At 37.0% G+C, this 27,543-nt stretch overlaps 9 protein-coding genes across 10 annotated transcripts; 3 read left to right on the top strand and 6 right to left on the bottom strand.

Moving 5' to 3' along the window:
- Window positions 1-1,194: 1,194 nt before the first annotated feature.
- LOC111481640 (probable aspartyl protease At4g16563) lies at window positions 1,195-3,343 on the bottom strand. Its single transcript, XM_023127179.1, has one exon. It carries the CDS (start codon window positions 2,736-2,738, stop codon window positions 1,368-1,370), a length of 1,371 nt encoding a protein of 456 aa, XP_022982947.1. The 5' UTR covers window positions 2,739-3,343; the 3' UTR covers window positions 1,195-1,367.
- Window positions 3,344-7,148: 3,805 nt separating this feature from the next.
- LOC111481749 (cytokinin riboside 5'-monophosphate phosphoribohydrolase LOG7) lies at window positions 7,149-10,634 on the top strand. 2 transcript variants are annotated; one of them, XM_023127333.1, is made up of 7 exons: window positions 7,149-7,362; window positions 8,076-8,173; window positions 8,678-8,708; window positions 8,797-8,896; window positions 8,999-9,069; window positions 9,744-9,887; window positions 10,234-10,634. In XM_023127333.1, exons 1-7 carry the CDS (start codon window positions 7,255-7,257, stop codon window positions 10,327-10,329), a joined length of 648 nt encoding a protein of 215 aa, XP_022983101.1. In that variant the 5' UTR covers window positions 7,149-7,254; the 3' UTR covers window positions 10,330-10,634. The 2 variants fall into 2 exon arrangements, with proteins under 2 accessions (XP_022983101.1, XP_022983102.1); XM_023127334.1 differs by lacking the exon at window positions 7,149-7,362 and adding an exon at window positions 7,683-7,724.
- Window positions 10,635-10,693: 59 nt separating this feature from the next.
- On the bottom strand, window positions 10,694-11,812 carry LOC111481776. The gene is made up of 3 exons (XM_023127368.1): window positions 11,341-11,812; window positions 11,145-11,266; window positions 10,694-10,980 (listed from the first exon to the last, which is right to left on the bottom strand). Exons 1-3 carry the CDS (start codon window positions 11,636-11,638, stop codon window positions 10,918-10,920), a joined length of 483 nt encoding a protein of 160 aa, XP_022983136.1. The 5' UTR covers window positions 11,639-11,812; the 3' UTR covers window positions 10,694-10,917.
- Window positions 11,813-11,975: 163 nt separating this feature from the next.
- LOC111481726 (2-Cys peroxiredoxin BAS1, chloroplastic-like) lies at window positions 11,976-14,907 on the bottom strand. Its single transcript, XM_023127303.1, has 8 exons — window positions 14,582-14,907; window positions 13,796-13,870; window positions 13,337-13,418; window positions 13,165-13,244; window positions 12,876-13,001; window positions 12,623-12,736; window positions 12,143-12,441; window positions 11,976-12,111 (listed from the first exon to the last, which is right to left on the bottom strand). The coding sequence occupies exons 1-7, from the start codon at window positions 14,798-14,800 to the stop codon at window positions 12,322-12,324; spliced, it is 816 nt and encodes a 271-aa protein (XP_022983071.1). The 5' UTR covers window positions 14,801-14,907; the 3' UTR covers window positions 11,976-12,111; window positions 12,143-12,321.
- Window positions 14,908-16,189: 1,282 nt separating this feature from the next.
- Window positions 16,190-17,108, top strand: LOC111481768. The gene has a single exon (XM_023127357.1). The coding sequence runs from the start codon at window positions 16,379-16,381 to the stop codon at window positions 16,877-16,879; it is 501 nt and encodes a 166-aa protein (XP_022983125.1). The 5' UTR covers window positions 16,190-16,378; the 3' UTR covers window positions 16,880-17,108.
- Window positions 17,109-17,126: 18 nt separating this feature from the next.
- Window positions 17,127-19,324, bottom strand: LOC111481735 (putative HVA22-like protein g). The gene is made up of 7 exons (XM_023127314.1): window positions 19,030-19,324; window positions 18,789-18,882; window positions 18,611-18,709; window positions 18,191-18,247; window positions 18,004-18,067; window positions 17,617-17,823; window positions 17,127-17,429 (listed from the first exon to the last, which is right to left on the bottom strand). The coding sequence occupies exons 2-7, from the start codon at window positions 18,818-18,820 to the stop codon at window positions 17,145-17,147; spliced, it is 744 nt and encodes a 247-aa protein (XP_022983082.1). The 5' UTR covers window positions 18,821-18,882; window positions 19,030-19,324; the 3' UTR covers window positions 17,127-17,144.
- A 361-nt stretch (window positions 19,325-19,685) lies between these two features.
- LOC111481778 (HVA22-like protein i) lies at window positions 19,686-20,617 on the bottom strand. Its single transcript, XM_023127369.1, has 4 exons — window positions 20,512-20,617; window positions 20,332-20,430; window positions 20,128-20,248; window positions 19,686-20,053 (listed from the first exon to the last, which is right to left on the bottom strand). The coding sequence occupies exons 1-4, from the start codon at window positions 20,541-20,543 to the stop codon at window positions 19,826-19,828; spliced, it is 480 nt and encodes a 159-aa protein (XP_022983137.1). The 5' UTR covers window positions 20,544-20,617; the 3' UTR covers window positions 19,686-19,825.
- Window positions 20,618-21,943: 1,326 nt separating this feature from the next.
- On the top strand, window positions 21,944-22,642 carry LOC111481764 (transcription repressor OFP6-like). The gene has a single exon (XM_023127353.1). It carries the CDS (start codon window positions 21,973-21,975, stop codon window positions 22,483-22,485), a length of 513 nt encoding a protein of 170 aa, XP_022983121.1. The 5' UTR covers window positions 21,944-21,972; the 3' UTR covers window positions 22,486-22,642.
- A 3,521-nt stretch (window positions 22,643-26,163) lies between these two features.
- Window positions 26,164-27,105, bottom strand: LOC111481744 (transcription repressor OFP15-like). The gene has a single exon (XM_023127326.1). It carries the CDS (start codon window positions 26,986-26,988, stop codon window positions 26,281-26,283), a length of 708 nt encoding a protein of 235 aa, XP_022983094.1. The 5' UTR covers window positions 26,989-27,105; the 3' UTR covers window positions 26,164-26,280.
- Between the last annotated feature and the right edge of the window lie 438 nt (window positions 27,106-27,543).

Here is a 27,543-nt window from a genome sequence, read left to right as displayed (position 1 = left end):
ACAACAAAAGCTGAATGAAGTTAGTTTAGTGTTCAAAGTGATTAAATAGATAGTTAAGATATTAGGTTTTGTAATGCATTCGCTACTCAAAATAAGCATCTTTGGACCCTCTACGTGCCCATGTGACTTCACTTAAACCACACCACACCACACCTCTGCCATTCCCAAACCAAAACCTTATTTCTAGACACACAAACAGAGCAAAGCACGAAGAGGGCCAAAGTAATCATTCATGTCTAATCAATCACTCCCTTTCCAATATAATTAATTTGATGATTAACCTAAGAACAGTTTGGGCTTCATTGGCACAGCACGCTGGCCCAACTCGAAGATTGAAGCCCATGTAGCCCAACATAGACAAGTGGAACGAAGCAAGAACAAGCCCATTAAGCCCAAAATATGCAGCTGTTTTTTCATAATAAAATTGTTAAATATTATAGGAGACAATGGTAATGGGTGGTATAGGAAGCCCACATGTATTTGTTCTACTTTTTTATTACATTATTCCTTTATACAAAAAGCTTTTTAAAAACTTTATGTGGTTCATTATTCTTTAATATTAGTCAACAATCATACTAATTGCACTTAAATACTTCATTATTGTCGAATATAGTTTTTTTCATAAGATTGTTATATTTTTTATTTGATTCTCCGTATTCATTAACCATATGAAAGTTGATCGCTTTGGATATCAATAATGGAAAAGGAAATGGGAAGAAGTGATCGATATTAAGTAATTGAGTATTCTCTTTCATCCTTTCCATTACAATTCAATCTCAATTATTCGCCCAAATTTAAGCAATTTCCATTACGCAGAAGCATGTGGGTGTGACTCAATTTTTGGTGTTGGCATTCAATTGGTGATCACATGTTTGGCTTTCCCTCCAGCCTTGACTTCAATATATCAACCACTTTTCTCCCCTTTTTATTTATTACTCTCTAAACCATACCTTTTCCCTTTCATCATTCACCCTTTATCCCCTTTTCTCATTTATTAAAAGAATCCTAATTTTAATATTTTATGACGCTTCCATTCTTATCTTATTAATAATCGTTGTAACGGTCCATAGATATTATATTTTTTAAATTTTTATTAGAGTTTTACACACGTTCGTTCGTGAACGTAATTAAAATCCAAATTATTTTCTTCCAATTATGAATGCTATATATATATATCATTACTAACTACAACACTGCATCCAATAATTATTATTACAATAATCTGAAGAAAAAAAATTGATTTAGAATTCTTCTTAACAACGCCGCTGACAAGTTGAAGCCACCATCGTAGTTCCGACTGCTGACTCGACCTGCCGCCGACCAACCAAATAAACAATACGTACGTACATACCGAAACGACACCGTTTCTAACTGCAAGTCTGTTGCCGAAATCCTATTTTTTGGTTCACCAAATCATACTCGACATAGAAATTCTGCTGCTGAAAAGCCCCAAGAATTATAGACGGCCCACCCCCGCTGTCCGCCGTCTTATGCGTCACAACTGTCAAACACGCCACGCCGGAGCTACTGACTAAAGCGAAATAGTTACTCAACGGCAGACCCCATTTCGCTCCGCCTTTTAACTGGAAAGTCAACTCCGGAAACTCCACGGATTTGTCCTTCGAAATGTCGAAACACGGCCGTAATCCCGTGAGAGATTCTACATCCGTGGCTCTCGTCCGATTCGCCAACTGCTTCTCGATTTCTTGCGCCACCGCCTCGAAGACCGGTTTGTCCATAAACGTGAAGGTGGAGCCGGAATCGATGATAGATCCGCCGTTTCCGTCGGGGCCGGGCACCAGATACTTGTACGGCACCTTCACGGCCTTCTTTCCAACGAAAATTTTGCGTATGGTTAAGTAATAGTATTCTTTGTAAGCGTGGTTAGAAACGGAGGGGTTCTGTCGGAACGGCGTGTAGCTGAGGCCGCTGGTCTTGGCTCCGCTGGAATCTAGAATCAGCTCGCCGGCATGAGGGGAGTCGTCGAATTTTCGAGACGCGAGGCAGTAGGCAAATTTCTTGAGACCCATTTGCGAGGGGAGCGATTCGGATCCTCGGCCGAATCCGGCGATCCCACTGGGCTGGTGGATCGACAAAAACGAGCACCCAACAACAAAATTGGTGAATTTCTTATCGGGAAAATCAAGCGTTTCCGATAGCAAAAGCCCCGCCGTGGAACCGGAACCGTATTGAACAACATAAGCTGGGCAGGTTTGGGTACAGTTCTCTGTTTTGGGGTTACAACTCCGGCACTGAGATTTGACATCGGGGCCAAATATCCAGGCACATTTGGGATTCTGGCAACCGACAAGCTTGGAAGTGGAAGACAATTTGGGGATAAATCTGGGGATTCCGGCGGGATCTATTTTGGGGAAAGAACATTCGGAACAGAGATATTTGGAAGTGCAAGGGAGCCAAACGAGGCTACTACCTGTATCGAAGATCAAATGCAGAGTCTGGGGTGGGGTACCGAAGCTGAGTGGAGTAGAGTAAGCTCCATAGCTGTGGGGGGAGAGAGGGGACTTGGAGACAGAGTTGGATTCGGATTTGGGGGCTTTGATTTGATGGGCTCTGTTTTGGGAAGCAGAGGCGAGGAAATTGAGAGTTTGGAGTGGATCTGAAGAAGAATGGTGGGGGAAGGAGGAGAGAGGGATGGTGATGGGGTTGGTGTCGGCAATGGCGGAAACAGAGGAGACGAGGAGAATGTAGAAGAAACAGAGAGGGGGAGGAGGCGCCATGGAAGAAGCTTGGGTTGGCTTCTTCTTCTTCTTCTTCTTCGTTGTAATCCTGAATATTATGGATTGGAAATGTATGAAGGGAATGGGAGATACGATAATGAGGAGGTGGAGATATGGAGCATAAATTGGGAGGAAGAAGAGACAAGGCGGTGAGCTGGAAGCAGTGCTGCAGTTTGAGTAGAGAAAGCACTGTCAAATGAACATCATCCACGTGGAAAAACTCCACCAAGTCTTCATTAAAAACTTTCACGGTCGTGGTCACAGGGTAGCGCCGCCTCTTTCCGCCCGTTGGAACCTGAATTTCACCAATCGGTCGCTGTTCTACTTGTGAACTGAATACATAAATCTACTTCGCAAATACTCATATGGGCTGGATTGTGTATGGTAGTGGCATGGTTAGGGCACACCTTAGATGACAGATTTGGGCTAATTGGTGAAGGTACCCAATTCAGCTTATGGGCCTTCCTTCTTCAACTTTTACAAGGCCGAGTTAGTGTGTTAGGTCTCATTTGTTGGGCCCAAGTAGTAGTCGATCCTAGGCCCGTGGTCACTTGAGTTAAGTCCATGATCTTCTTTCAAGTTTAAGTATGCTCTTTTAAGTCCAACTTCACCCCTAAGATATAAAATGGTATCTAATAGCCCAACTTTGTTTTGCCCTAGACCCTATTACGTATCACCATCAGCCTCGTACATAATGAGCCAAGACAAATAATATCTACTTGTAGTGGGTTTAAGCTGTTACAAATGGTAGAGACAAACGTCGGACAATGTGCTAGCAAGAGCGCTAGGCCTCCAAAAGGGTCAATTGTAAGATCTTAAATTAGTTGGAGAAGAGAACAAAACATTACTTACAAGAGTGTGCAAATCTATCCCCAAGAGACGAGTTTTGAAATAGTGAGCAGACAATATTTACTAGCGGTAAATCAAATCAAAATCATAGTATAGTTTTTATACTCCCCCATCAACTTTTTTTTTTAGAAGAAAATAATACATGTTCACTTGTACAACTACACTCGAAATGTATGGCTGTAAAGGCCTTTTCTCGTCTTCCAAAAATTCTACCGCCGCTGGGTCACAACTATAACCTACCCCAAATGAGGAAATGGGCTCAAAATTGACGCCGTGCTACGAAATAGTTAGCGCCATTTGAGTATTTGTGACACCCCCTCCCTAGGCGCAGCACTCGCCCAGCCGCATCATTTTTCTTCCCACGACCAAATGGGGCTGTAAATTCAAATTAAAATTCTATACATTGTAGGACCAAGCTATTAAGATAGTGAAGTTACATATATATATATATATTTTTTAAATGTAACATAAACACGTGTGTAAATTTAGTAGAACGTAATAGAGACATTTGATATCTTGGAAAGATATGAGGATTGAAGAAAATGTGGTAATGAATGTTGAAAGTTCCCACCCATTTCCTCCCTCTTTCTTATTTTTCTATGAATGCAAACAAAACAACCACACTTTCGGCTCACAACCCACAATTCCCATCCTCCAAAGAGTCCAAAAAAAAACAAAAAAAAAAATGGTCCAACTAAACTAACCGTCAGCATAGAAAAAGTTGAGATGTGGACGAAGGGATAGAAGAAGAATAATAATTTGAGACACACAGACCCCATTCCCGCCATCTCCTACAGTGGAAACGACTGGAGACTAATCCTGACGCGGAGTTGTGAAGTGATGGTAGTGTCGGAGGGCTGTGAATGGGGACGGAAGCTGTTGCTCTCACTCTCACTCTCACTCGCCTGCTGCCTGCCGGCGGCCTGTCTGCTGCACGTGTGTGTGTGTATATGTTCCTTTTTCCATTTTCCGCCGCGCCATATTAAATGCGCTTTCCTACTTCCTTCGTGTTACCCCTTATGGGTCAAAGCATCTTAATAATTAAGAATTGTGTGTTCGTGCCTTGGCATGTGTCACGAGGGAATTGCCTCTACTTGAAACTTCAATTACATTGATCATTTTTTCATCCCATGTTCATTGTTTTCTACGCTTATTGGTTTGGTTTTATATTTCTTATATCTGATACATTCCAAATTAGTGAGTTGACTAAGGGTGTTAGTTGGCGAAAGCTTGTTAACTAAGCTGAAATGGTTTTGTGATAAAATGCATGTGTTTTAGTCCTTGTTATTGTGTAATTGATGGATTGAAGTGACGATAACGTTGACTACTTAACTATGTGTCGATTATTCTAGCGAGTAATGAGGATTGTGTTTGGCCAATAATGATGTTTAGTTGCTAAGCTTGTTGAGTTGAAGTGGTAAATAAATGTGTTGTATTGAGTGAGTGAGTAAATGAGAGATATATGAATGAACTCAGATCTCATCTATCTAAACGAGAATGATTCTAAGAATAAGATGATTAACACAGACTCAAAGAATTGAAAGTTCTTATCTATACCAACAAGGTGCACATTCATTTTTAGGCATGAGTAATGTGACCATGGTGGAGAGGAATGTCAAGGCGCCATAAGGTGTCAAATCCTAATCTAAATATTGGGCATGAGTTGTTACAAAAGGTACTAGAGAAGTACCTCTCCGAGTAAGATATGATTTAGGGACGAAACAAAACAGAAGCTAGTGAACATGTGACATCCGAGTAAATGAGAGATACATGAATGAACCGAGATCACATATGAACGAGAACGATTTTGAAGATTGAAATTATTAAGAAAAACTTAAAAAAAAATTGAAAGTCGCTACTTACACCAACAAAGTGGACTAATCGTGAGTTTAGTAGCTCAACTTTTGAGTTCACGTAATGGGAAGTGATTGAGAGAAGCAAATAGTGGAAGAGAAATAGTGATATTTCAGAGGTGAGCAGCTCCAACAGGGAACAGCCGCATATCCTCCACAACGTGTCGGAGATATCGCTGCCCTACATACACGCAAAGATGGAAGACCCTTTGTGAACCAACTTCCTTTTATTTTCTTTGCTACTTTCATGTCACAGTTTATTTAAAACACATCAATCAATCAATCCAAACGCGGAATTCAAGCAGACAAAGGAAGATGACGATGACGATTTGGTCTGACTTCCCAATCCAAACCTAAAAAACAATACAAATTTCAATGCAAAAGAAAGAAGAAGAAAGAAGAAGAAAGATCTGAGCTCTGTGTCATAACTTCAACCAAAAGTTTCACAAAACCCCAAACGAAAACAATTTTTTCAAATGTGGGAGAGAATTTTAATACCTTATTTTTACCAAAAACAAAAACAAAAACAGTGGAACAAACTGATCCACAATTGCCTTGTTTTTTTCCTTTAATGTAATCATAAAAAGTTGAACTCACAACTTTTATTTTTAATTCATCTTTTTTTAAAAATGGTAAGCATCTTGGTTTGGAGGGCGTCGGAAAGCAACCTCGTTCACACACCCCACACAGCATGGTCAAACAAAACCCATGGTTAATATCTATTTAATTTATGTATTGTTAACCCCAAAGTCTTATTTGGACAAATATTTAATATTGGACACGAGACAGATATCCCCTAGCTTTTCTCTTGTAAAAAAAATCCCCATTCAATTACTTAATTTAATTCTCATTAAATAATTTGGAATTAAATGAATGAAAATTTGATAATATCAAATGGATGTTGATGTTAAGATTATAAATTTATGAAATATATACGGTTCGGTTTGATATATGGATATTGTTGTGACATCCGCAATTAAAAAAAAAGAAATTATTAATTTCATTATCACTTATTATATTCCTATTGTTGACTTATTCATTTTATGGAAAAACCTTTAACCATATAATACCGACATATAACATGAATTAATCCCATTATTGTAGCTATAAAATATTTATTATTATTGGGATTTCTCCAGTTTCAAGTTGAATTAAGTAGTGTTTTAGAGAATTTTAATTTGTTAAAAGATTGATTTGGGTGTTAAATTAATAGGTCAATTAGGGATGAATGAAGTACAGAAAGGTAATGTAAACGCGATTAATGATTATAGTTAAATGTATGACCAAAATTAATCCAAAAAAAGTTTAATCAAATATTTAAGGAGGGAATGTGAGTTTTAAAAATATTTTGACCAAGGTGGGACCCAAAAATATAGTAGGATATAAATAAGGTGAAATGTTGTCGATGTGTCAAATTTGTATTTGCTGTTATTTAAGGGTCCACGCGCAGTAGATTGATTACGTATACACATTCGTAATCCATAGCCCAAAATGATGTTTTTTTAGAGAAAAGAGTTTTGTTAAAAAAATTCCTGTTTCCACACTATTTAAAACAATAAGAACTCGGTTTCCATTTCGGAAAAGAACAAAAGCCATTTCTATAAACTTTTTGGTTTTCTATTTAAATAAAATAAACAGAAATTTAAAAAAAAAAGAAAAAGAAAATAGTGGTTTGGGGAGAGTTTTTGGTGGCTATATAAACAAATACTCGCTTTGATTTCATTCTCAAACCTCTTCCTTAGCTTCCTCTTCTTCTTCTTCTTGTTCTTCAAGGAGATAGATCAGTTTGTAAACACAAATTTAGCGATTCAAAAATGGAAGGGACACAGTCGAGATTCAAGAGGATTTGTGTGTTTTGTGGAAGCAGTTCTGGGAAGAAGCCTACCTACCAATCTGCTGCTGTGGAGCTTGGCCAAGAACTGGTATTTTTCTCACAATCCATGATCTGGGTTTTCATTTTCATGCATCTTAATCATTCGTTGTTGCATTTTTTTCAAAACCCATTTTGAAAAATTCCATCTTTTTTGTTTCCCAAGTATTGTATTTTGACTTTGGGTAGCAAATCAACCGTAACTTGACATAAAGTCATTCTCTCAATATTCCTCTTTGTTAAGACAAATGAAGCTTTTTCTTTAATCTCTTTACCTTGTCAAAAAGTCCTCTCTTTCCATTTTCATATCACAACTCGCCCACTTAAGGTTTTTGAACTCATCATCTTCAACCTCGAGGGAGAGGGAGAGGGAGAGAAAGAGAAAGACAGTGAGATTTGAGCTGTAACCCGCCTGTCAGTTGAGCAGCCTTCTTGCATGATCTCAACATGTTTTAATTATCAAATTTATATAATTTAAGGGTTTGTATAAATATTATCAACTGGGAAACCAAACGTGCTTGCTTGACATGATGAGAGCTTGTATGAGCGTTCTTCATATCACACCCTTCTGTGCCCCATTTTCCCCATTTTTATTATCATTATTCCTCAAATTAATGGTCATTTCATTTCCCAATTCCCCATTTCTTGGTTAAAAAATTCAAAATTTCCCTTTTTTTTTTTGTTCTTGTTGTTGTTGTTGTTTAATGATGATTCAACTGCAACGCGTGTTGATTGATGATGTGTTTGAATTTTTAATGTTTGAAGGTGGAGAGAAGCATTGATCTTGTTTATGGAGGTGGGAGCGTGGGATTGATGGGTCTTGTTTCTCAGGCTGTTCATGATGGCGGGCGCCATGTTCTAGGGTTTCTTTCTCTTTCCCTCTTTTATAAATAAATTTCTTTATAATTTCCCCTCTTCTTCTTCAACTTAAGATGATTACATTATGAGCTTTACTTTCTTTTCTCAAACCAACTTAACTTAATTAGCTTTGGTGTAGTTTTTGAAAAACCTCTTCTTTTTTACCTTTTCCATTCTATTTTGTAATAAAGAATGGGTAAAACAAGGCAGCAGTCAAAAAGTAGTTCCTCTTTCAGACCAATTAATTTACAGTCAAGTTCTTGTCTGTAAAAAGATGGGGATTTGACAACAATCCCACTCCAAACCCAAACATTTGGGGTTCGAATGTCTATTGGATTTATGTTGTCCCCTCATGTTCTTTCTCTACAATATGGAAAGCCGACAGTTTTATTTCATTATTATTTGTAGACCACCGAGGAATTTATGGCTTTTGAATTCCAACACTACTTTCAATGTCAAATGATTGTTAGTAACCTCGTTGTTTTTTTTTTTAATTTACTGTTTTGCAGAGTAATTCCAAGGACCCTAATGACTGTAGAGGTACATAAACAAAGAAGTTTGCATTTGAAGCATATTCCCTTTGCTATGGATGAATGTTTACTGAATTTATAAGTCTTGATATGTTTAGATAACTGGTGAGAGTGTTGGAGAAGTTAAACCCGTGTCGGATATGCACCAACGGAAGGCCGAGATGGCTCGACAAGCCGATGCTTTCATTGCTTTACCTGGTACTACTCATTCTTTGATCGTTCCATATGAATAGCACAAAGATTTTGGGGATACAAACCGTGGTAATAGCTTATTTTGTGCATAAAAATTGAAACTTGCAGGAGGATATGGGACGCTTGAAGAGCTTCTTGAAGTTATTACATGGGCACAACTTGGAATCCATCGCAAGCCAGTGAGTACTAAAACAATCTTCACTTTTTTTGTATCCATTTTTATCCGTTTAGGCTACAATGGCAGACAAGTCAAACATTTGGTCTCATCTGGAGATGACATTTCGTGTTAAAGCCATAATGATACATATATTAAAAAAAAGTTGCATTGTCTTTGTTTGAAAATGTTGAAATCATAATGATGGCCCTTTCACATGATATCCATGTGTTCTGGTTTGGCCTTCCATTTTATAATTCCATGATTACTAACCATATGGTTTCCCATGTCTGTTGGAAAGAACCCACCAAAAAAGATCCCATTTTTCAACACCCTTTTGCTTGACAAACAAGTAAGGAATCCCTTTTATCCAAACCAAAATTTAGTTAGTCCACTATAGGCGTCGGTCGGGTACTTGGGATGAGTCAATATGAGTTCATTCGAGTCAACCCAACCCTTAAACCTAATTCGTCCGACAATGACTGACAAACCCTTGGAATAGAGAATCAAAACATGTGAGTGTTACTCCCAACTCACATGGGAAAGATTTGGAGCTTAAAAGATTTCCCTTCAAAATTCCCCAATTATAACACAATAATGAAATTGGTGGTCAAACAAATCTCTTTGATTTTTTTTTGTTAGTTAAACATTGATTAAGAACACAATTAATTATAAAAAGAAAATGAATAAAATTTGCAGGTGGGACTGTTGAATGTGGATGGATATTACAATTCGTTGCTGAGTTTCATTGATAAGGCAGTTGATGAAGGCTTTGTGTCGCCAACCGCACGTCGTATTATTGTGTCTGCCCCAACTGCCAAGGCTTTAGTGAGACAACTTGAGGTACTTTTATTTATTTATTATTATTTTAATTACTTTTTAAGGGCAGTGTGTCTCTGATTCAAAGGCTAACTTCACAGTTAAGGGCACTCCCTACACTTTCCCATTCCTACGGAAATGGGCAGTGTCCCACTTGACTTGTTTAATTAAATTAAATATAATAATTTCTGGGTCTTAATTGCGTTTCGAGGCTTTAATTATTCTCTAATTACCTCCACTGGTACACGATAATTAAACTAATTACAAACCGGCCCCTGGAGAATGGGGAATTTTTGGCCTTTTTTTTTTTTTTCTTTTCTTTTTTAATAATAAAAGTCTGTGTGTTTTGTGGTGTAATTAATTACGGCAGGAATACGTACCGGAGTACGACGAGATAACGTCACAGTTGGTGTGGGAAGATGTTGACAGGAGAAGTTACGTGGCCGAATCAGAGATCGCCACGTAATTCATGAAAAAGCAAGGTCAAAGTGGCGTTACTTAGGTATATAAATATAAATATATAAACCGTTATATATCTTTATGAGCACAGGATGCGATCTTCGCATTGCAACTTCCAACACAGGGAACTATCCTTTTCATTTTTCATTTTTCATTTTTTTTTTGGTTGTGGGCAATTTGGCCATTTATGTATACTTGTTGGAAGTGAAAAGAAAAGAAAAGAAAAGAAATTGGAAACAAAAAGGCTATTTTTTTTCTTTCCAATTATTAATATTGTTTAGAAAATGGTTATTTTAAAAAAAAAAAAAAAATGGTATGGATTTGACTATTTTGAATAGGTGTGGTGGGCATGTGAGGCACATGTTTAATGATTAATGTCCTAATTTTGTATTAGTTGCATGATTAGATGATTGTGTGTTTAAGCAATCAAAACAAATACCAAGTTGTGCTAAGTCATATGCTTTCCCCATAAAACAAGCACAAACACCAATAAGCTATGAAGAACAATAAAATTTGTATGTGGGTGGGTTCTTACCAATATGGTAGCTATGAAGAACAATAAAATTTGTATCTGGGAAACAAAATGGGGTTTTGATTAAAAGCTTGCAGGACTATCATCCAATTGACTCTCATCTTCTATTTCAACCTCCAAAATCTCCTGCATCAACAACACCTCTCTTAACTAACTATTCATATACAAAACTGTTTACCCAAAATCAATCAATCCAAACCTAAACAAAACACTAAATTTTAATCAAACACAGACTCTAATATTCTTTATTAATCCGTCAAAAATGTAGAGACAGAGAAAGAGAGACTTACAGGGATTCTCTGCTTCAAATAATTGCCTACCCGAGCTACAACTGTGGAACGTTTATGCCAAAATCGACCTTTCAGACTAATCTTCACAAATGGTCCATCCAATTCCGCCAATTCCACCACTCCTGAGTCACTTTCTTCTCTCAATTTATCGGAACTTCAATATCGAAAACTTGTAGTGCGGCAGAAACTCGCTAACCTGTAATGCCGACGGAGGCGTCGAAGATCTGTGCGAGCTCCGCACGAGCGTCACCCAATGCCTGTCTCACGTTATCCTCCGTCAGATCCAGAGGCCGATTATCTGGAACTGCCGTTGCCGAAACCACGAGTTTCGGTCTCCGCGATTCGAGCGGCAGCAGCGTCAGCGTCGGCGTCCTGACTCTCAGTCGCCAACTGTACGAAATTGGAGGAGTTGAAGTGAAGAAGGTGGCGGGTACTGACGATGGCGACGGTGATAAGGCGATGTTGTGGCGGAGAAATTGCAACTGTAGCCGCATCGTGATTCTGAGGATGAGGGTTCGGTTTGTTCTGCAACTTGTGGCTCAGATTCGAAAGTGCGCCCTTTTTCTTCCACTTGTTTTCTCTCATCTTTCTGCGACTTTCATTGATTTAAAAAAATGGACACAAGTTTTACCGCTGTGATTCCGAGGAAGATTACAGAAAAGAAATCTGAATTTTTCACTACAAAATAATTTTTTGTTATTTCAGAACAAAAGATCATACATTTGAAAATTACGATTACCCAATTTTTCATACAATATTTCATTCGAGTCAATATGAGCAAAGTACAATAGATAGAATATGAACAAGGTCGATGCTCAATTTCATATCATATTCATTCAAATTGTTAAATTGTTCATTAGAACTGAAGATTTAGTTGGGGTTTCAGAATGATTCAAGTAATTTAAGGTTCGACCACAAATTTGGACAGTAGAAAAGCAAGGGCGTGAGAAAGCATTGATGCCATTGCGAATCATGGATTTTGGTTCTACAAAACAAACTAATGCCTAGAAGAGCCTATCAATTTATTGCTGCTCCATTCATCTACAGATGAGAAATATGAACACTCTATATCCAATGACATGACTCACGCCTCGTTATCCAATTTGTTCCACAACCGGCATACCAAAAAATTTAAATAACTAAAATGGCAATGGCATTGCACCAGACTCAGACTTAATTAAGCAATAGCAGAAAAGTACTCTTTGCTACCCTTGGGGTCTGGCTTCATCGACTTCTCCCCAGGCTTCCATCCAGCAGGGCACACTTCATCTGGGTTCTCCTGCACGTACTGCAACGCCTGCAACAACACCAAAGAGAAGGAAAATATACACAGGATATGAGATCAAGAACCCTTGATATCACTCAAAAGCCAAAAACAATAGTTGGCCTAGAGGATGAACTGAATTTCAGTCTCTTTTCATTGCAAATTCAAGTCCCAATGGGTAGAGAGGAAGAAGTGAATTTGAGAAGACAATTACTTGGAGAGTTCTTTTCGTCTCATCAACGCTCCGACCAATAGCAAGATTGTTTATTGTGGAGTGCTGGATAATTCCTTCCTTGTCAATAATGAAAAGGCCTCTCAGTGCGATTCCCTATTCATTAAAATGTTGCGGGACGGAGGTTAGATGAGCAATTACAACGATGTCATTTCTATACATCTATTGCAGAGGTAAACTCAAATAATGCGCACAAAATTGATAATTCATATGAAATATTAGGATAATCTCGCACCTGATCTGGGATCAGCACACCAAAAGATTTTGAAATTGATTTAGTGACATCAGAAACCAGTGGATACTGAAGATCACCAAGGCCACCAGACTTTCTATCAGTTTGGACCCAAGCAAGATGTGAGAACTGCAAAAAGGATTCTGTTAGTATCATCACACTTCACAATCCCCGATTCATCGCTGAAAATAACTGTCTAATTTTGAGGAATAGAAGTAGAATTCCACCAAGACAAAAGACTTCTTCTAAAAAATATCACTGTTGAACAAGAGAAGCAAGTAGAGATACTCACAACACTGTCAACAGAAACACCCAAAATTTCTGTGTTTAGCTGCTTAAATTCTTCATACCGGTCACTGAAAGCAGTAATTTCTACAAAATAGGACGTAAAAGAAACTTAGGTTGAAAGCAATTAAAAACAGTATTTACTGTACTTCAATTTGGCATAGTTTAGTGTAGCAAACCTGTGGGACAAACAAACGTAAAGTCCAATGGGTAGAAAAAGAGAATCACATATTTCTTCCCAATGTACTCGGAAAGTTTAACCTGAATAGTAATACTTCAAATAAAATAAGAAGAAAACGCAAGGCGGCCAGTAAACATAGAACTATGATGATAATGTAAAATAAATCAGGGGTCCAAATATTCTGGATTAGAAGTATTGTATACAGCAGGAAAATTCTTTATCGACTTCATGATTGACATGGCAATTACAACCCTAAACACTTGAAAGATCACATGAGGATTGTTCTTGGCAGTTTATTGAACTGTATATTCCTCTCAGATACCCCAATATGAAAAATAAGTACCCCAGAAATTTGCGCATAATCTTGAACCATGACTTTTATAGGCTTACTTTAATTCTGATTTTAAAAAACCATTGCATTTAATGTATATCCAAAACCAAAGCCATTGAAAAGTACCTTGATAAATTCCTGATCAAAAACTGCCTCTGCCTCAAAATCTGGTGCTATGTTTCCAACCAATGGGAGTTCACTCTGTAAAGGTAAATAATGAAACATAAAGTAAGAAGTGGAACCCTCAAAAGTAAATACTTCACATAGTCCCATTTTGAGTAAAAAGAAGCTGATTTCTGCCTTGCACGTAATTCATGCATATAAAATACAAATGGGTTAAAAAGTGAAAATCTTTCCTCTAAACTTCTAAGAAAAATACCAATGAAGTACTCCAAAAACACCTAAAAATGAACTGGTTCTAGATATGTTTTTTTAAAATTTAAATTGCCTATCATAGCCAAACACCATGAATACTTTAAATAAACACTTTTTATCAGTCCAAAAGTGATTCAATCTCGAACTCACTCTCGCATGACTGCAGCAATAATTTGAAAACATGAAAAAACTAAATGAACATAAGGAAGACAGAGGAGAACTTTTCAGAAAAGTGTATTTGAAAAGGCTACATTTGGGGGGAATCATAATGGGAATAAGTTCGACTTACAAAATTTTGACGTAATGCAAAAAGAATACAAAAGAAAAGGCTAATTCTTCCTCATCTGCCAACACTCAAATATGTATGACTAACAGGTAAATGCTCCATTGATAATTTTCTATAGAAAACATAACTAGTCAAAACAATCCATCGCAATAGACAAAAAAAAAAAAAAAAAAAAAAANAAAAAAAAAAAAAAAAAAAAAAAAAAAAAAAAAAAAAAAAAAAAAAGGAGCAGTGAGAGAGGTATCACTTACAGAAGCCCGGACAGCAAAGCTCCGTCTGGAACGAGCGCCACGGGTGGAGGAGAATGAACGAGGAGCTGAAGACTGGAAGGATTTTCGAAGGCCGACGAAAGATTTGGGAAGTGCTAGGGTTCGGGAGAAAGGGGCGGAAGCAATGGGAGCAGTGGACTTGGTCGGAAAGGCGGAAGGATTGGAGGAGATAAGGGCAGAGGAGGCGGCGGAGCAAGCCATGAGGGAGGATGAAAAAGGGGGAATCTGCAGCGCAAAGTCAGTCTGAGGCGTAGAAATGGAGAGTAGGGGATAACTTTAACCGCTAAACCTCCACACGCTTGTGGGGGCAATCTCTGGGAATATCTGTTGGTCTAGCGTCCAGAGGATAGAGAAGACAAAGGGTAATATGGTAATTGTGTATCTGCTTTTGGGCTTACTTGGATACTTCTGTTGCTCGGCCCATTTAGAAGCTCGTGGATCTTAGGCCCATACCCCAATTTCTCTAATTCATTTTTAACTTGGAATAAAATTGATAACAAAAAGGAGGATAAGTAGGTCGCAAATAAAAAGAGAATAAATTGAATACTAAAAAAGATGGACAAAAGGGTCACGGAATAAAGTATAAGAATGGGGAATCATTTTTAATTACTCCTTCCATTTCTTTATTCGGCATATTAGAAAATATTTCCATTTTTAAAACACTGATATTTGGCATCTAAATCAAATCACTACCCAAATTTGCTTAAGAAAATAATAATTATTTGGAAAGTGGCTTACCAATTTGATGTTTCTGAATCATTCTTTGAATCTAAAATTAATCATTCATATTATCAAGACCTTGTCCTAATAACATGTTTAAATAGTTACATTTATGTGCATACTTTTCAAATATACATAATTATCGCTGAAGTTTGGAAGTTGAGGGTGAATTAGTAATGAGATGTGGAGTAAATGTAGTGGGGATATGGAAAGGGACAATTTGGGAATTGGGATGGGATCCATGAGTCATAGAAGGAGTGGCATTGGCAGAGCCACAAAGAAAAGAATCCCAAAAGTAAAGCAAGGCAGTTGGGGGAATGGATCATTCGTAGACATAGTTAGTTACGGCCACACACTGAAATGACTTTCGTTTCCCTCTCAAATCGATGTGAGATTTATAATGTTTAACTTGACTATAATATTTTTATTACTCCTGAGTCGTTTAAAAATTAATAATGCAAAAGAAATGGAATAGATTCTTTGATAATTCAAAAGTAAGAAAAAAAAAGTATTATTATTGTTTAATTATAGCATTGAATATGAAATATGGTTTCATTAATGTCACCCTATATCATATTCACGTCCAATATTATTGTGTTGAAAATTTCAACATTGAAAGTGTGTGAATTCGTTTTGATGTAAAGAGAAGAGATGAATAAATCAATATTATGAAGGGGGTCGATTAGAAGATTAAGATTAATGTAATGGCTAATTATATTTTAAATTAAAGGGGGAAAGAAAAAATATGCTTAGAGCACCTGAAAATAATAATTAATGAATTGGGAATTTGAAAAATAATATGTTGTCTCTGCCCCTTTTTGAGAATTTAAAAGAAAAAGTATGAGGCGCTGGTGTTAAAAGAATAATAAACGATTGAGACAATTTATTTATTTATTTTATTTATAGTGCAATAATTGATGCTTCTATTCCTAATGCAATTACGCGCCACCCACCCAGAATCACATAATAACTATGTCTCTTTCTTCTTCTTCTCCTGCTTCTCTCCCAGTTTCCACCTAAATTAAATTCATCTCTCTCAAACTCTCTGTTTCCGCCGCCATGGACCAGACCTCCGCTCTGAAACCAGACCCACCGCTGCCCAATCTCCGTCGCAGAAACTCGATCACGGTGCCCGTCGTCGTGTCATCTAAGCTAAACCTTCTCGCCGCCACCAAGTCCTCCCGTGGTGTAGCGTCATCGCCGCCGCTACCGTTGGCTTTCGAGCTCGTCCCAATAAAATCCTCCTCCTCCTCCCCCTCCCTTGCCTACACTTCCCTCAGAGACATTTTGCCCTCGGCTACCGCTATCTACTCCCCTACCGCCGCCTCTGCAGCAAATTCCGGCTACGAGATCTCGATCCGCAACCGCCTTGTGAAGCAGGCGGCGTGGGCCTATCTTCAGCCCATGGCCTCCTCCCCGAGCTCCTCTGGACCCCACCTCCTCCACCGTATCTGGCTTAGATTTTCAGCTTGGCTCAGCTTCGTCAACCTGCCCATAATTTCCAGTATAACCAACGCTTTTAATCGAATATTTCGCGTTGTTGGGGTCAGTTTTGTCTAATAATGGTGATCGGGGGAAATACAAATCAGCTCTTCTTTGAGTGAAATCAGTCATATGTTTCTATTCTATGCTGTGTATTGATGATTATACACACGTACACCTCTATGACTGTAGTCGAAGAAGAAGAAACAAAAAAATAAAATAAAATAAAAAGGTATGTAAATATTTGAAGAAAAGTTCCAAAATGAATCTGTCCTTTGTCTTCCTTTGGTTGGGGACAGGGTTTGCAGTTTTTCTTGTCCTGTACAGTTTTGTTTGGCAACTTCTAATGGGTCGTTTTCGATCCTCTGAATCGAGCTTGGTAGTGATTTTGATCTCTATAAAAATAGTTTGTTTGGTCGTGGAGGGGAAATTGCACATCAAATTCCTCCGCCGTGGTTGTGGAACGCCGACGACTGGAACGGAGCAGAGTAGGGGGACTTGGAAACCACTTCCTGGCCTTACTTCTGCCCGAGTCTTTGCTCTGCCTTGGAGCTTGCCGGAAGAATGAAGGCAGGTCGTTAGGAGGTGGAGGTGGCGGCGCGCTTGAATGTTGATGGTGCTCGTTCCTCTGCAAAATGTAAATTTATATCTCTAATTAAATGGGTATAGATATGCTCTTGCCGGGTTCAATTCCTGGTAAGGTTTTTGTAAATGTCTACAGGCAATGGAAAAATGAGTGCTGTTTCGTTCTATTTTGCTGCTAAAACTAAGAGGGCTGTTTTCCTTTCCCTCAAGGAGGAGGATTAGAACGTTACCCTGGCTTGTGGGGCTGCTGCAGGCTTAGAGGCCATGTAATTAATAACTTGGACGATAGCAGATTGGCTCAACTCAGTGCAGTTTCTCCAGTAGAACAAGGCCAAATCCCAGGCCTTGACTCTCCAGTCCACCATCTTCTGTTCAATATCTATTTCGTGATTATCTACCAAGGGCCGTAGCAAAGTGTGGAACACATAGCCTGTTCCCTGCATTGTTTTAGCCGTCCCCATTAACAAACAGTACAGCTTTGCCCACCTTTTAGAAAGTTGTGTTCAAATTAGAACTAACTACTTTACGCTATTCATAGATTAGGTGCTCTGGATATGTCCTGTGTTTTACATCTTATCCTAGAGCTACTCCCAGAATAATTCACTCATTTTTCTTACCTTAGTCTTTGGATACCACAAATAGATAAACAGAGCCAGCTTCAGTTCTCCATACATGGGCATCCTTCACAAAGGTTTTGGAACATAAATTTTGAGCGCAGGTGAAGTGATGAAAAATGCGACACAGTTCAAATTCCTCAAGGAAAAAGTGAGAAAAGAAAAGAAAAGAAAAGACGACTACACATACCATGCGACTAAAGTGTCAGCAATCCTCTCAACAACCGTTAAAATGGCCACAATGATCCTGAAATCAATTAAATAAATAGGAATTCAATTTAAAAGTAATATAATCAATAACAAAGTGGAGTGAAAGCTACTCAAATTCTAGTTCAAAGCAGACAAAGACAAAGGCAAAGGCCAAAGCCAAAGCAACAAAGAGCGTCGAGAAAACCCTTTCCACTTTTATTCCAAAACACAAAAATCTAAGGCAATCATCATTCATCAAAGTTTCACCATGAAAATCAACGATAATAAGAAGGATTGGAACGTAATTTGAGAAATAGATCCTTGATTATTAGGAGAAATAAAACTAGGCAACACTGCAGATCAGGACAGAAATTATCAACCATTCCACCAAATGGAAGTGCAAGAATGGATTCGTTGTTACCAAAATTGACACCAGAATTGAAGCTCTCGGATATGAATCCGGCTCTGCACAACCGTTTTGTAGCATTGAAACGCTGGATATGCATAGCCGAACAGCATCCTACATTGATCATCCTTTGTCAATCACTAAATTCACCTCAGAATATCAAAAAAGAGAATCGAAGAAACCAAGAACTTACAGAAGGCATCGAACCATTATTTCTCCCAACATTGTGAATCGCTAACTCACTACACAACACAAGCAATACACAAATAATTCCCGCCAAATTTTACCTGAAACGGAGTTCAACAACAGAGCACAAAACATTCAATGAAAACTCAATCCCACGAAAATCGACTCAAAATCCAATATCCAGAGTCCCAAAACCGTAACCAGTAAATAAACAAGATTAAACAAAGGAAAAGGTAGAAATGAGTTACCGTATCGGGGCAGAAAATAAAACTCCGCCAGTTTAGTTCCGAATCCCCAAAATTAGTTACAGCAGACACTGCCAGCAGAAGTCACATTGAGGGAATATTGTCCGATCAGAAACCAATGCAGAGCCGAAAGCTGAGGAAGACAAGGAGGAAAGAGCGAAAGTGGAGTTTGAAGGCTTGGGAGAAAGGATTTGAGATGGCGTGAAGGAAATGGAGATTGCGAGAGAGAGAGAGAAAGAGAGAGAGAGAGAGGATTTCTTGCGGCGGACGTCTTCGCCGATCTCTTGCACGCGATTCAGTCAGAGGCGAAGCGGATTTTCTCGGGATTCTTCTTTAACAAAACAAGTTTAGTTCTCCAGGCATTGGGAGGGTATTCTGGTACTTTTGTACACCTCAGATTTATTTATTTTCACGGTGTTTCATGTAATTTTTTTTCTTCCATTTTTTATTATTTTTTAAACAAATTATCCCTTTTAAATTTTAATCGATAAACTTCTATTAAAAAAAATATAAATATCTTAATAAATTTAATAATATTTTATGAATAAAATTATAATTAAAAGGGTAATGGATCTTTGTGCTCCTCATATTGAATTTTGTTTATTTTTATACAATATCTTAATCCATTTAAATTATATATAGGAGAAAATGAAATTTGAATAAAATGAATTTAAGTGCAAATTTCATTTGGGACATCAAGGATTGGGTCTAGAAATTTAGATGGATTCGAAAGATGTCATCTTAATCTATAAACACTAACGAGAAACTAAAAAGTGCAACACTTATTTGAACTTAGAGTTCACTTCAGCTTCTTGGAAGAAGGCGTAGGAGCTAAGGGCTTACGGCGAGAAGCCATGTAGTTAACAACTCGGAGCAATGCAGATTGGCTCAGCTGGGTGCAATTGTTCCAGTAGAAAATGGCCAAATCCCAGGCCTTCATTCTCAAATCCAGCAGCATCTTTTCAATATCCTTGTCATTTTTATCAACCAAAGGCCTCAACAACGTGTCGAACACATACCCAGATCCCTGCATTGTTTTTTTATTTCGTTATTTTACAAACAAACAAGCATCAAAGGGATCAAATTGAAGCTTCTTATTACCATAGTCTTTGGATACCACAAGTAGATAAACAGAGCCAGCTTCAATTCTCCATACATAGGGAGCCATCCCACAAAAGCGTCAGCAATCCTCTCAACAACTGTTAGAATAGCCACAACGATCCTGCATCGCCACATTTCAGTGATTCTAACCCAAAATAAGCTTTCAATTACTGAATTAACATGAATTGGTGGAGTCTTTGTTACCAAAATTTACACCAATATCGAAGCTGCTCGACTTGAATTGGGGCCATCACCACCGCTTTGTAGCACTGAAATGCTGGATATGCATACCCAAACAGCAGTCTGCAATTCAAAATTCATCATCAACAACCATCGACTTCAAGTTCATACACAAACACAAAGCACAGAAATCCAATAACTCACAGAAGGGATCGAGCCAGGAAATCACCCAACATGTTGTGTGTTTCTATTTTGAATTCAAGAACAGAGATTTGGGAAAGGATTTGTGATGAGATGAATCAAAAGGAGAAATAAATACAGGTTTTATAAGAGACGATTTTCTTGATTAATCCGTTTTGTTGCCCATGATTCAGTCAAACCATGTATAATTAATTAAAAATTAACCAAACCTTGTTTTATTGTATCATTGTTATTATAATAATAACAACAATAAAATATGAGATTAGAATTGGATAAAATTTGAGTAATTTGGTCGTCATTTCGCATGCATTTCCCTGCTTCTTCAATATTCAAACATAACCAAATTGAAATAGTCATATGAGTGTATTTTAAATTTGAATATGTCAATTTCTTAAACCGGAAGAAATTGGTTTATGATCATATACTATTTATCATACACGTAACATGGGTCCATCCAACAAAATTAAATATTATTTATATTTATATTTAAAGACCTACAACCCAAACTTACCACTGATCTAATGCAATTATGCAAGGGTGTGTATTTATTTATTTATTTATTTATTTATTTATTTAAAGAAATTGGTTTGGGTGGCATAACCTATTGTGGAAGTCCTCCCTTTTTCAACCTATCTCTTTAGTCCGTCGAGAGCCAAAGCTTGTTGGGTGAGACCAAGAAAAAAAAAAAGGACCGAATGAGGAGAATCATGCATGATACTTCTTGACTATGTCTCTGAGGGACAATTAAACTAGTTACTCATTAATGCTGCTAGGTTAGACAAGTCAATAACTCAAACGTCTTCGATCTGTTCTTTGAGATGAAAAGTTGGTTAAGATTTTTCCGTACAAAATTTCCTTATCGTGAGCGCTCGTGACATTGGTTTAACAATTTTTTTTTCTAAAAAAAGAATTATTTTCACCAATTTGGTTAAACAATGATTGAAGGCATTGGTTGGCGTTGGAATTATTGAATTATGAATTGGTGGGATTGTTAGCTAAAGGACAAGCACTCCCCTCACGGACCATACAACTTTGTGCCAATTATTATTTTTATCTTTTTAATTTCTACTCTCCACAATTATTAAATAAACAATAGAAATACTATATATTTCTAAAAACAACAAATATAGAAAATACACATTGTTCTTCTTTTTTCTTACTTTATCAAACAAAATTAATTAATATTAATATTAGGCATTAGGAACCGCTTAAAATTTCATCATTTTGTGCTTTCCCAATGCCTAATATTAATTAAAACACTCTTAATTATAATATTTACAAAACAAATAAATAAATAACTCATATTGTTTCTTAATTAAATAAACAAAAATAATTAAATTTTGGATCCGACAACGTCATCATATCGTGTAGGACCCACCAGTCGTAGGATTTATATACTACGCCTCAAAACAATCCTCTCCGCCATCCCCTTCCTCCCCCTCACTTTCTCCTCCTCCGCCCACAATGGCCGCCGTAAAAAAAAAGCTTCTCCTCAATACCATCTCCGTCGACATTGGCTGCAGCAGTTGCCGAAAGCCTAAGTCCATCCTCTCACAGATCTTCCGTTCCAAGCCCAAGTCCCGAGCCCCCAACTCCGACCGTCGCCTCTTTCGGTCGCCATCGAGCTTGTCGGAGAAGAAGCTGAGCGACGTAGATATGGGCTACAGCCCTGAGATAGTCGGAGGCGGGTTCTGGAAGATCGGTAGCGCCAGCGTGGCGGTGGAGAAGGATTCTAACATTCCGTATATGGATTTCCGACATTCGATGCTACAAATGATTTTGGAGAACGAAATTTACAGTCAGGAAGGTCTTCGAGAGCTTCTTAGCTGTTTTCTTCATCTCAATTCCCCTTGCAACCATGGGATTATAATTCGAGCTTTTGCCGAGATCTGGGATGGTGTATTCTCTGCCAGAGCAGCAGCGCCCACGGCGGCGCCTGCTAAACAAAGACGCCCTGTCCGCTCACGCGCCTTCTAACCCACGCCTCATCATCATGTTTTCTCATTGGTCGATCAGTTTAGTTTTTTTCTTTTTTTCTTTTTTTGTTGGGTTAATTTTCAGAAAATCGGTTCATTTTTGGGATGTTGACGGAGTAGGCGGGAAGATGTAACTATTGCCTTTTTGTCTTTTTAATTTAGCCAACTTTATTAACATTATTTTAAAATAAACAATTTCAATTAAAGGTCTAACAAAAATCTTAATTTAATTTGGACCTAAGTTCCGTCATTCTAGCATCTATATCAACCGTGTAACGGTTCAAATCCATTGTTAGCAGATATTAACTTATGTGGATTTTCTCTTTCAAATTTATACTTAAGGTTTTTAAAACGCGTTTGTTAAAGAGAGATACATTTTTATAAAAAATGTTTGGTTTCACTATGTGGGATCTCCCAATTCACTCCATTTCAGGGTCTAATGTTTTCACTATAGCCCGATGTTCATCTTTTAGAGGCCTAATATTTTTGCTCGTGTTGGATGAAAATCCCACATCGGAATACTATCTCCATTAGAACAAGGCATTTTGGGGAAGACTAAAGTAAAATCACGAAAGCTTATGCTCAAAGTGGACAATATCATACTATCGTGCAGATCCGTGCTAACAACTCTAATATCATTTGTAATAATCCATGATAAGAGAAGGTAGGGGTGGAAAAAACAAAAGAGATGATGAATGGGGGGAGGGTGAAGACAAAGTTGAGTGAAGAAGAGGACAATGCTTAGACGAAGAAAATAAAAGGGTCAGAAGTGTCGGGCAAAGGAATGAATGCTGTTTTTTCTAAGGCTTCAATTTGTATGCCAAAGTGTACTCTGCTATTTCAATCATAGCATAAAAAGTTGTTTTATTCACTTTTTTTCAAAGCTTCCCAGAAGCGTTTGATTGTTCCCCCACCATGATTACAAGGCATTCTATAGCTGCATAAACCTCAAAGCTATGAACTCGAATGTCCACATTTGTGATCACGCGGTCAAGGTTGGCATCATTTTAAAGCTATGTATGAGTAGGTGCAGAAATTGAGATGCAGAAACATAAATATGAGTGTAGTGAAAGAGTGAGCGGGCAGTGAGCAGTGAGCAGTGCGACATGAATGATAGGGCAGAGAGAGTTTAAGGAGATTCAGAGATAACATTGGAAAATGTAGAAATTGAAGCCTCCATAGCCACAGCTAGCTGGACATCACTGCCTCTGTGGCATGCATTTAACTCACTGCTTCCCTTCCTCCGTACTTAATAATGCTTGTTTTACGTCCACTCTTTCCTCAATACCGTGTCTCTTTAAGCCTCTTCACTTTTTCTTTCTTCAATATATATATATATGTTTATATGCGTTTGGTATCATAGACAAACATTTGTCACTCAAATGTCCGACGACGTCTTATCGGCCCACTTTGTGTCCAATTTTCAGCCCATGTGTTTCATCAAATGGGCTTGGTTGGGGAATCATTCATGTACGCCCAGCCCAGTACGTGTTCTTTAAGCCCATCTTTTTTGGTGCTCTCTTCTTTAGTCTCTTTAAATTCATTTCTATAGTCGTGGTTATGGAATCAAAATATATCCCACAACTATTGGTAGAGTAAGCTACGCCATCTTTCTCTTCTCTTATAAACAAACTAGTAGCTTTAATTTGGAAATAAGTTCCGACGAAAGACGTGAGGATCTCTCTTCTTTTTCTTCTCATGCTTCAAACGTGGACAAGAACTTCATCACAACTTTATCATGTCATTTCTCTTTTTCAAAACTATTTTTCTCACTATGCCTTTTTTATACTCTTCTTTCTAAACGGCTTACGAGATATTACACCAAAGGCTTGAGTGAACAAGAGAAGCTATCGAGAAAGTACCAAATGTTGACGGCTTATGGAGTGCATTCATATGTTTTTTTAGTTGACATATTATTTTCATATATCCCGTAGTTGTAAAGGCAATTCTTTCCGACGTTACATGTGTGTAGCGGTTACAAAGGGTTATATAATTGGATGCATGTGAATTTGAAATTGGGAATTGGAGGGAAAGGATAGGATAAGGAAGATGAAGTGATTCGATTTTATGGGCGAAAGGGAAGACAGCATTAAATGCAACACAAAAACAAAAGATAAGTTGGAAAATGTAAAACACAGAGAGACACACACACACACACACAGGCTTGTACGCTGTTTGGTCACAATCCTTCACTTCAACCAATAATAAATGGATTCCTTTTCTTTCCTGTTCTTCACTAATTATCATATTAACACTCATGATTAGAACAAAATCAAAATGATTATGTTTTGAATTGTGGATTTGAATAAGATTAAACATCAAACCCCACATTAATTAATTATATAAGATAATTAAATTTCCTAAGCTTTTTTAAAACAATTTAAAGAAATTTATGGATAAAAAGATAGGAACTTTTTTATATTTTTTTTTAACCCACCTTACAAATTTCCATTTTTTTATAATAAAAAAATCAATATTTTTTATTTTGATTTCAAATTAATTATTTATAGGCAATTACAAAATCTGAAATTTGAATGCAGGGTCCTATTGAAAACTATAGATTTTTTGTTTTTTTTTTATTTTCATTTAAATTAATTACAGGGTGTTAACATGAAAATAGCCTATAAACATATCACTGCAGTGTGCAACTATTAAATTTAGAGGATAAAATTCAAAATTCAAAATTTTAATTGACCATAGCTATTTAAAAAATAAGTATAATTTCATCTGACAAGAAATAAACCAATCTATAGTATATATAATACAAATAGGGTCTACTGAAACTGCCAAATTGATAACGACCTTCCAATTTTAAAAAATCAATGGCTCTCATTGTTCAGCGCTATATACCTGAGAACTTTTGCCTCTTCAATCCTCCACGTGTAAGGCATCCAATGGTGCATTAATCACTCAAACTTTATTATACCATGAGACGTGTTGCAGTGGATCAACCACCTAACCTTAAAATAAATGAATTTAATAATGAAGAAGAGTTGGTCGTTTTTATAGATTTGAGGGTATCAGACTGCATTAATGACAGAATGCCGTTAAAGGGAAATATCAGTTTTTATAAATAAATAAATAAATAAATAATCACTTTAAAAGAAAAAAAATAATAATTTGACTACATTTATTTTTTTGGAAGAATAATTCGACCTAATTTGACCTTACCTCGTATTCAATCAATTATTAATAATAATGTTTCAAATATAATGCTAATGTAGTGTTTTTCATAAATAATGTTTCCATATAAAAAATTACGAAAAATATATTTAAAAAAACAAAAAGGAAAAAATAATCAAAGATTCCATACCTATTTTATTTTATTGTTACATTTTAACGAAGATTTGGTATGACTAATATTTTAAAAGTATTTAATGTATTTATATCAAATTTAAAATTAGATTTAATTAGGTTAAGTTTAGAATTTAAAAGTAAAACACCAAAAATTTATTTTATGAATAAAAGATTTTCAATTTCTAAAGAAAAAATGTTTTTATAAATTATTTTGATCTGTCCACGTGCAAATTCGTTCTATTTTAGTTCCTAAAATTTTAAAATATTTATACTATTTTAGCCTTAAAAACTTTAAAATGGGAATTTTATTTCAATATCAACAAATCAAATAAGTTGAAAGTACCTAAATATTTATTAAAAAATTAACTAAAATAAAATGAGATTCAAACATAAATTATGTAGCCGCTAATATTATAACACATGGTGGAAGCCATAAGAAAATAATTTGTATTTACATTCTAAAAAAACGATTAAATTTTTTTTTAAAAAAAAATGAAAATTAAAAGAAAACATGATGATGATGATGTTCATCTAACGAAGTGATCTCCTCAATCTCCATGGATGACGATGCACAAGGTAAGAGTGAAGAAGAAGAAGAAGAAATTGATGAAGAAGCCGCCGCCGCCGCCGCCGCCACTGCAAGAGAGACGAGCAAATCGAGAAAAGCTCCAAGAATAAATCCATGGTTGTTTTTGCCATTAACACTCAAATACCAACTCAAAAGCTCCTCTAAGCTCTTCCAATCCCTCAGCCCATATGCCTCCACCATTTCCTCCATTGATTTCCTAAAATCCCAAAACGGATCATCGGAATCCATTGATACCACCGTTGTCCCTTCCTTCAATGGCGGCGGCACGGCCGCCTTCTTCTTCTCCTCTTTTAAAATCGACCTTGATTTTCCGGCGGGCTCGAAGAGAAGCCTCTCCGTCGACCTGAGGCCTCGAATCATTCTCTCAATTGGGTCACCGCCGGAGCACTCGGACACCGTCGAGAGGCTGCCGGATGACTCGGAGGAGAGTGTGAAAAAGGAGTCCGAGGATTCTGTTGCGGTGGCGGCGGCGGTTGTCCGGAAAGAGAGGGTTCTTGGCTGCCGACATGACGGCCAGGGCCAAGCTGACTTGTCGTTGTGGTGGAGTCCTGAGGATTTGAAAAGAGATGGGAGCTTCATCATCATCACCATCATCTTCTTCTTTTTCTTCGTTAACATCTTCTCTGAAACTGATTTGGGTTTGTTTTCAAATTTGTTTTGGAGATTCAAAATGGGAGCTTTCTGAATCGGACATTAATGGCGGCTGAGAGATTTTGAAGAGGCAGATGGGAAATGGAGGGGGAAGGTGAAATATAAAAGCAGGGCTATTTAAGATTCTCCTAAATGAGTACAAACTAAATCTAATAAATTCCACCACTGAATTATTTATTAATATTAATTAAATATCACTAATAATACATTTTAAAAGGTTCAAAGTTTATATTTTTTTTATTTCAATATTTGTATATAAGTAGAGAAATTGATATTTAAATTTTTATAAATTTAAGATAAACTTATATGGTTTTCTCAGCCATCCCTAGGAAGTTTCTAATTTAGCTTTAAAAATGTATTAATTTCAAATCTTCATTAATAAACTTAATTGCTTATTACTAAATTAATTAGCTAAACAAAGTTTTTAACCATAACTTGATAAGAACATAAATAAAAATTGCTAAAATCCAAACAATTAACGTTGGCAATAAACAAAAGCCATTAAATATTTTGACGTAGTGC

Source organism: Cucurbita maxima, unplaced genomic scaffold (genome assembly GCF_002738345.1).
Source record: "Cucurbita maxima cultivar Rimu unplaced genomic scaffold, Cmax_1.0 Cma_Scf00007, whole genome shotgun sequence".
Lineage (NCBI taxonomy): Eukaryota > Viridiplantae > Streptophyta > Magnoliopsida > Cucurbitales > Cucurbitaceae > Cucurbita > Cucurbita maxima.
The sequence above is the reverse complement of the archived record's forward strand: the minus strand, read 5'-3'. Positions and strand labels throughout refer to the sequence as shown.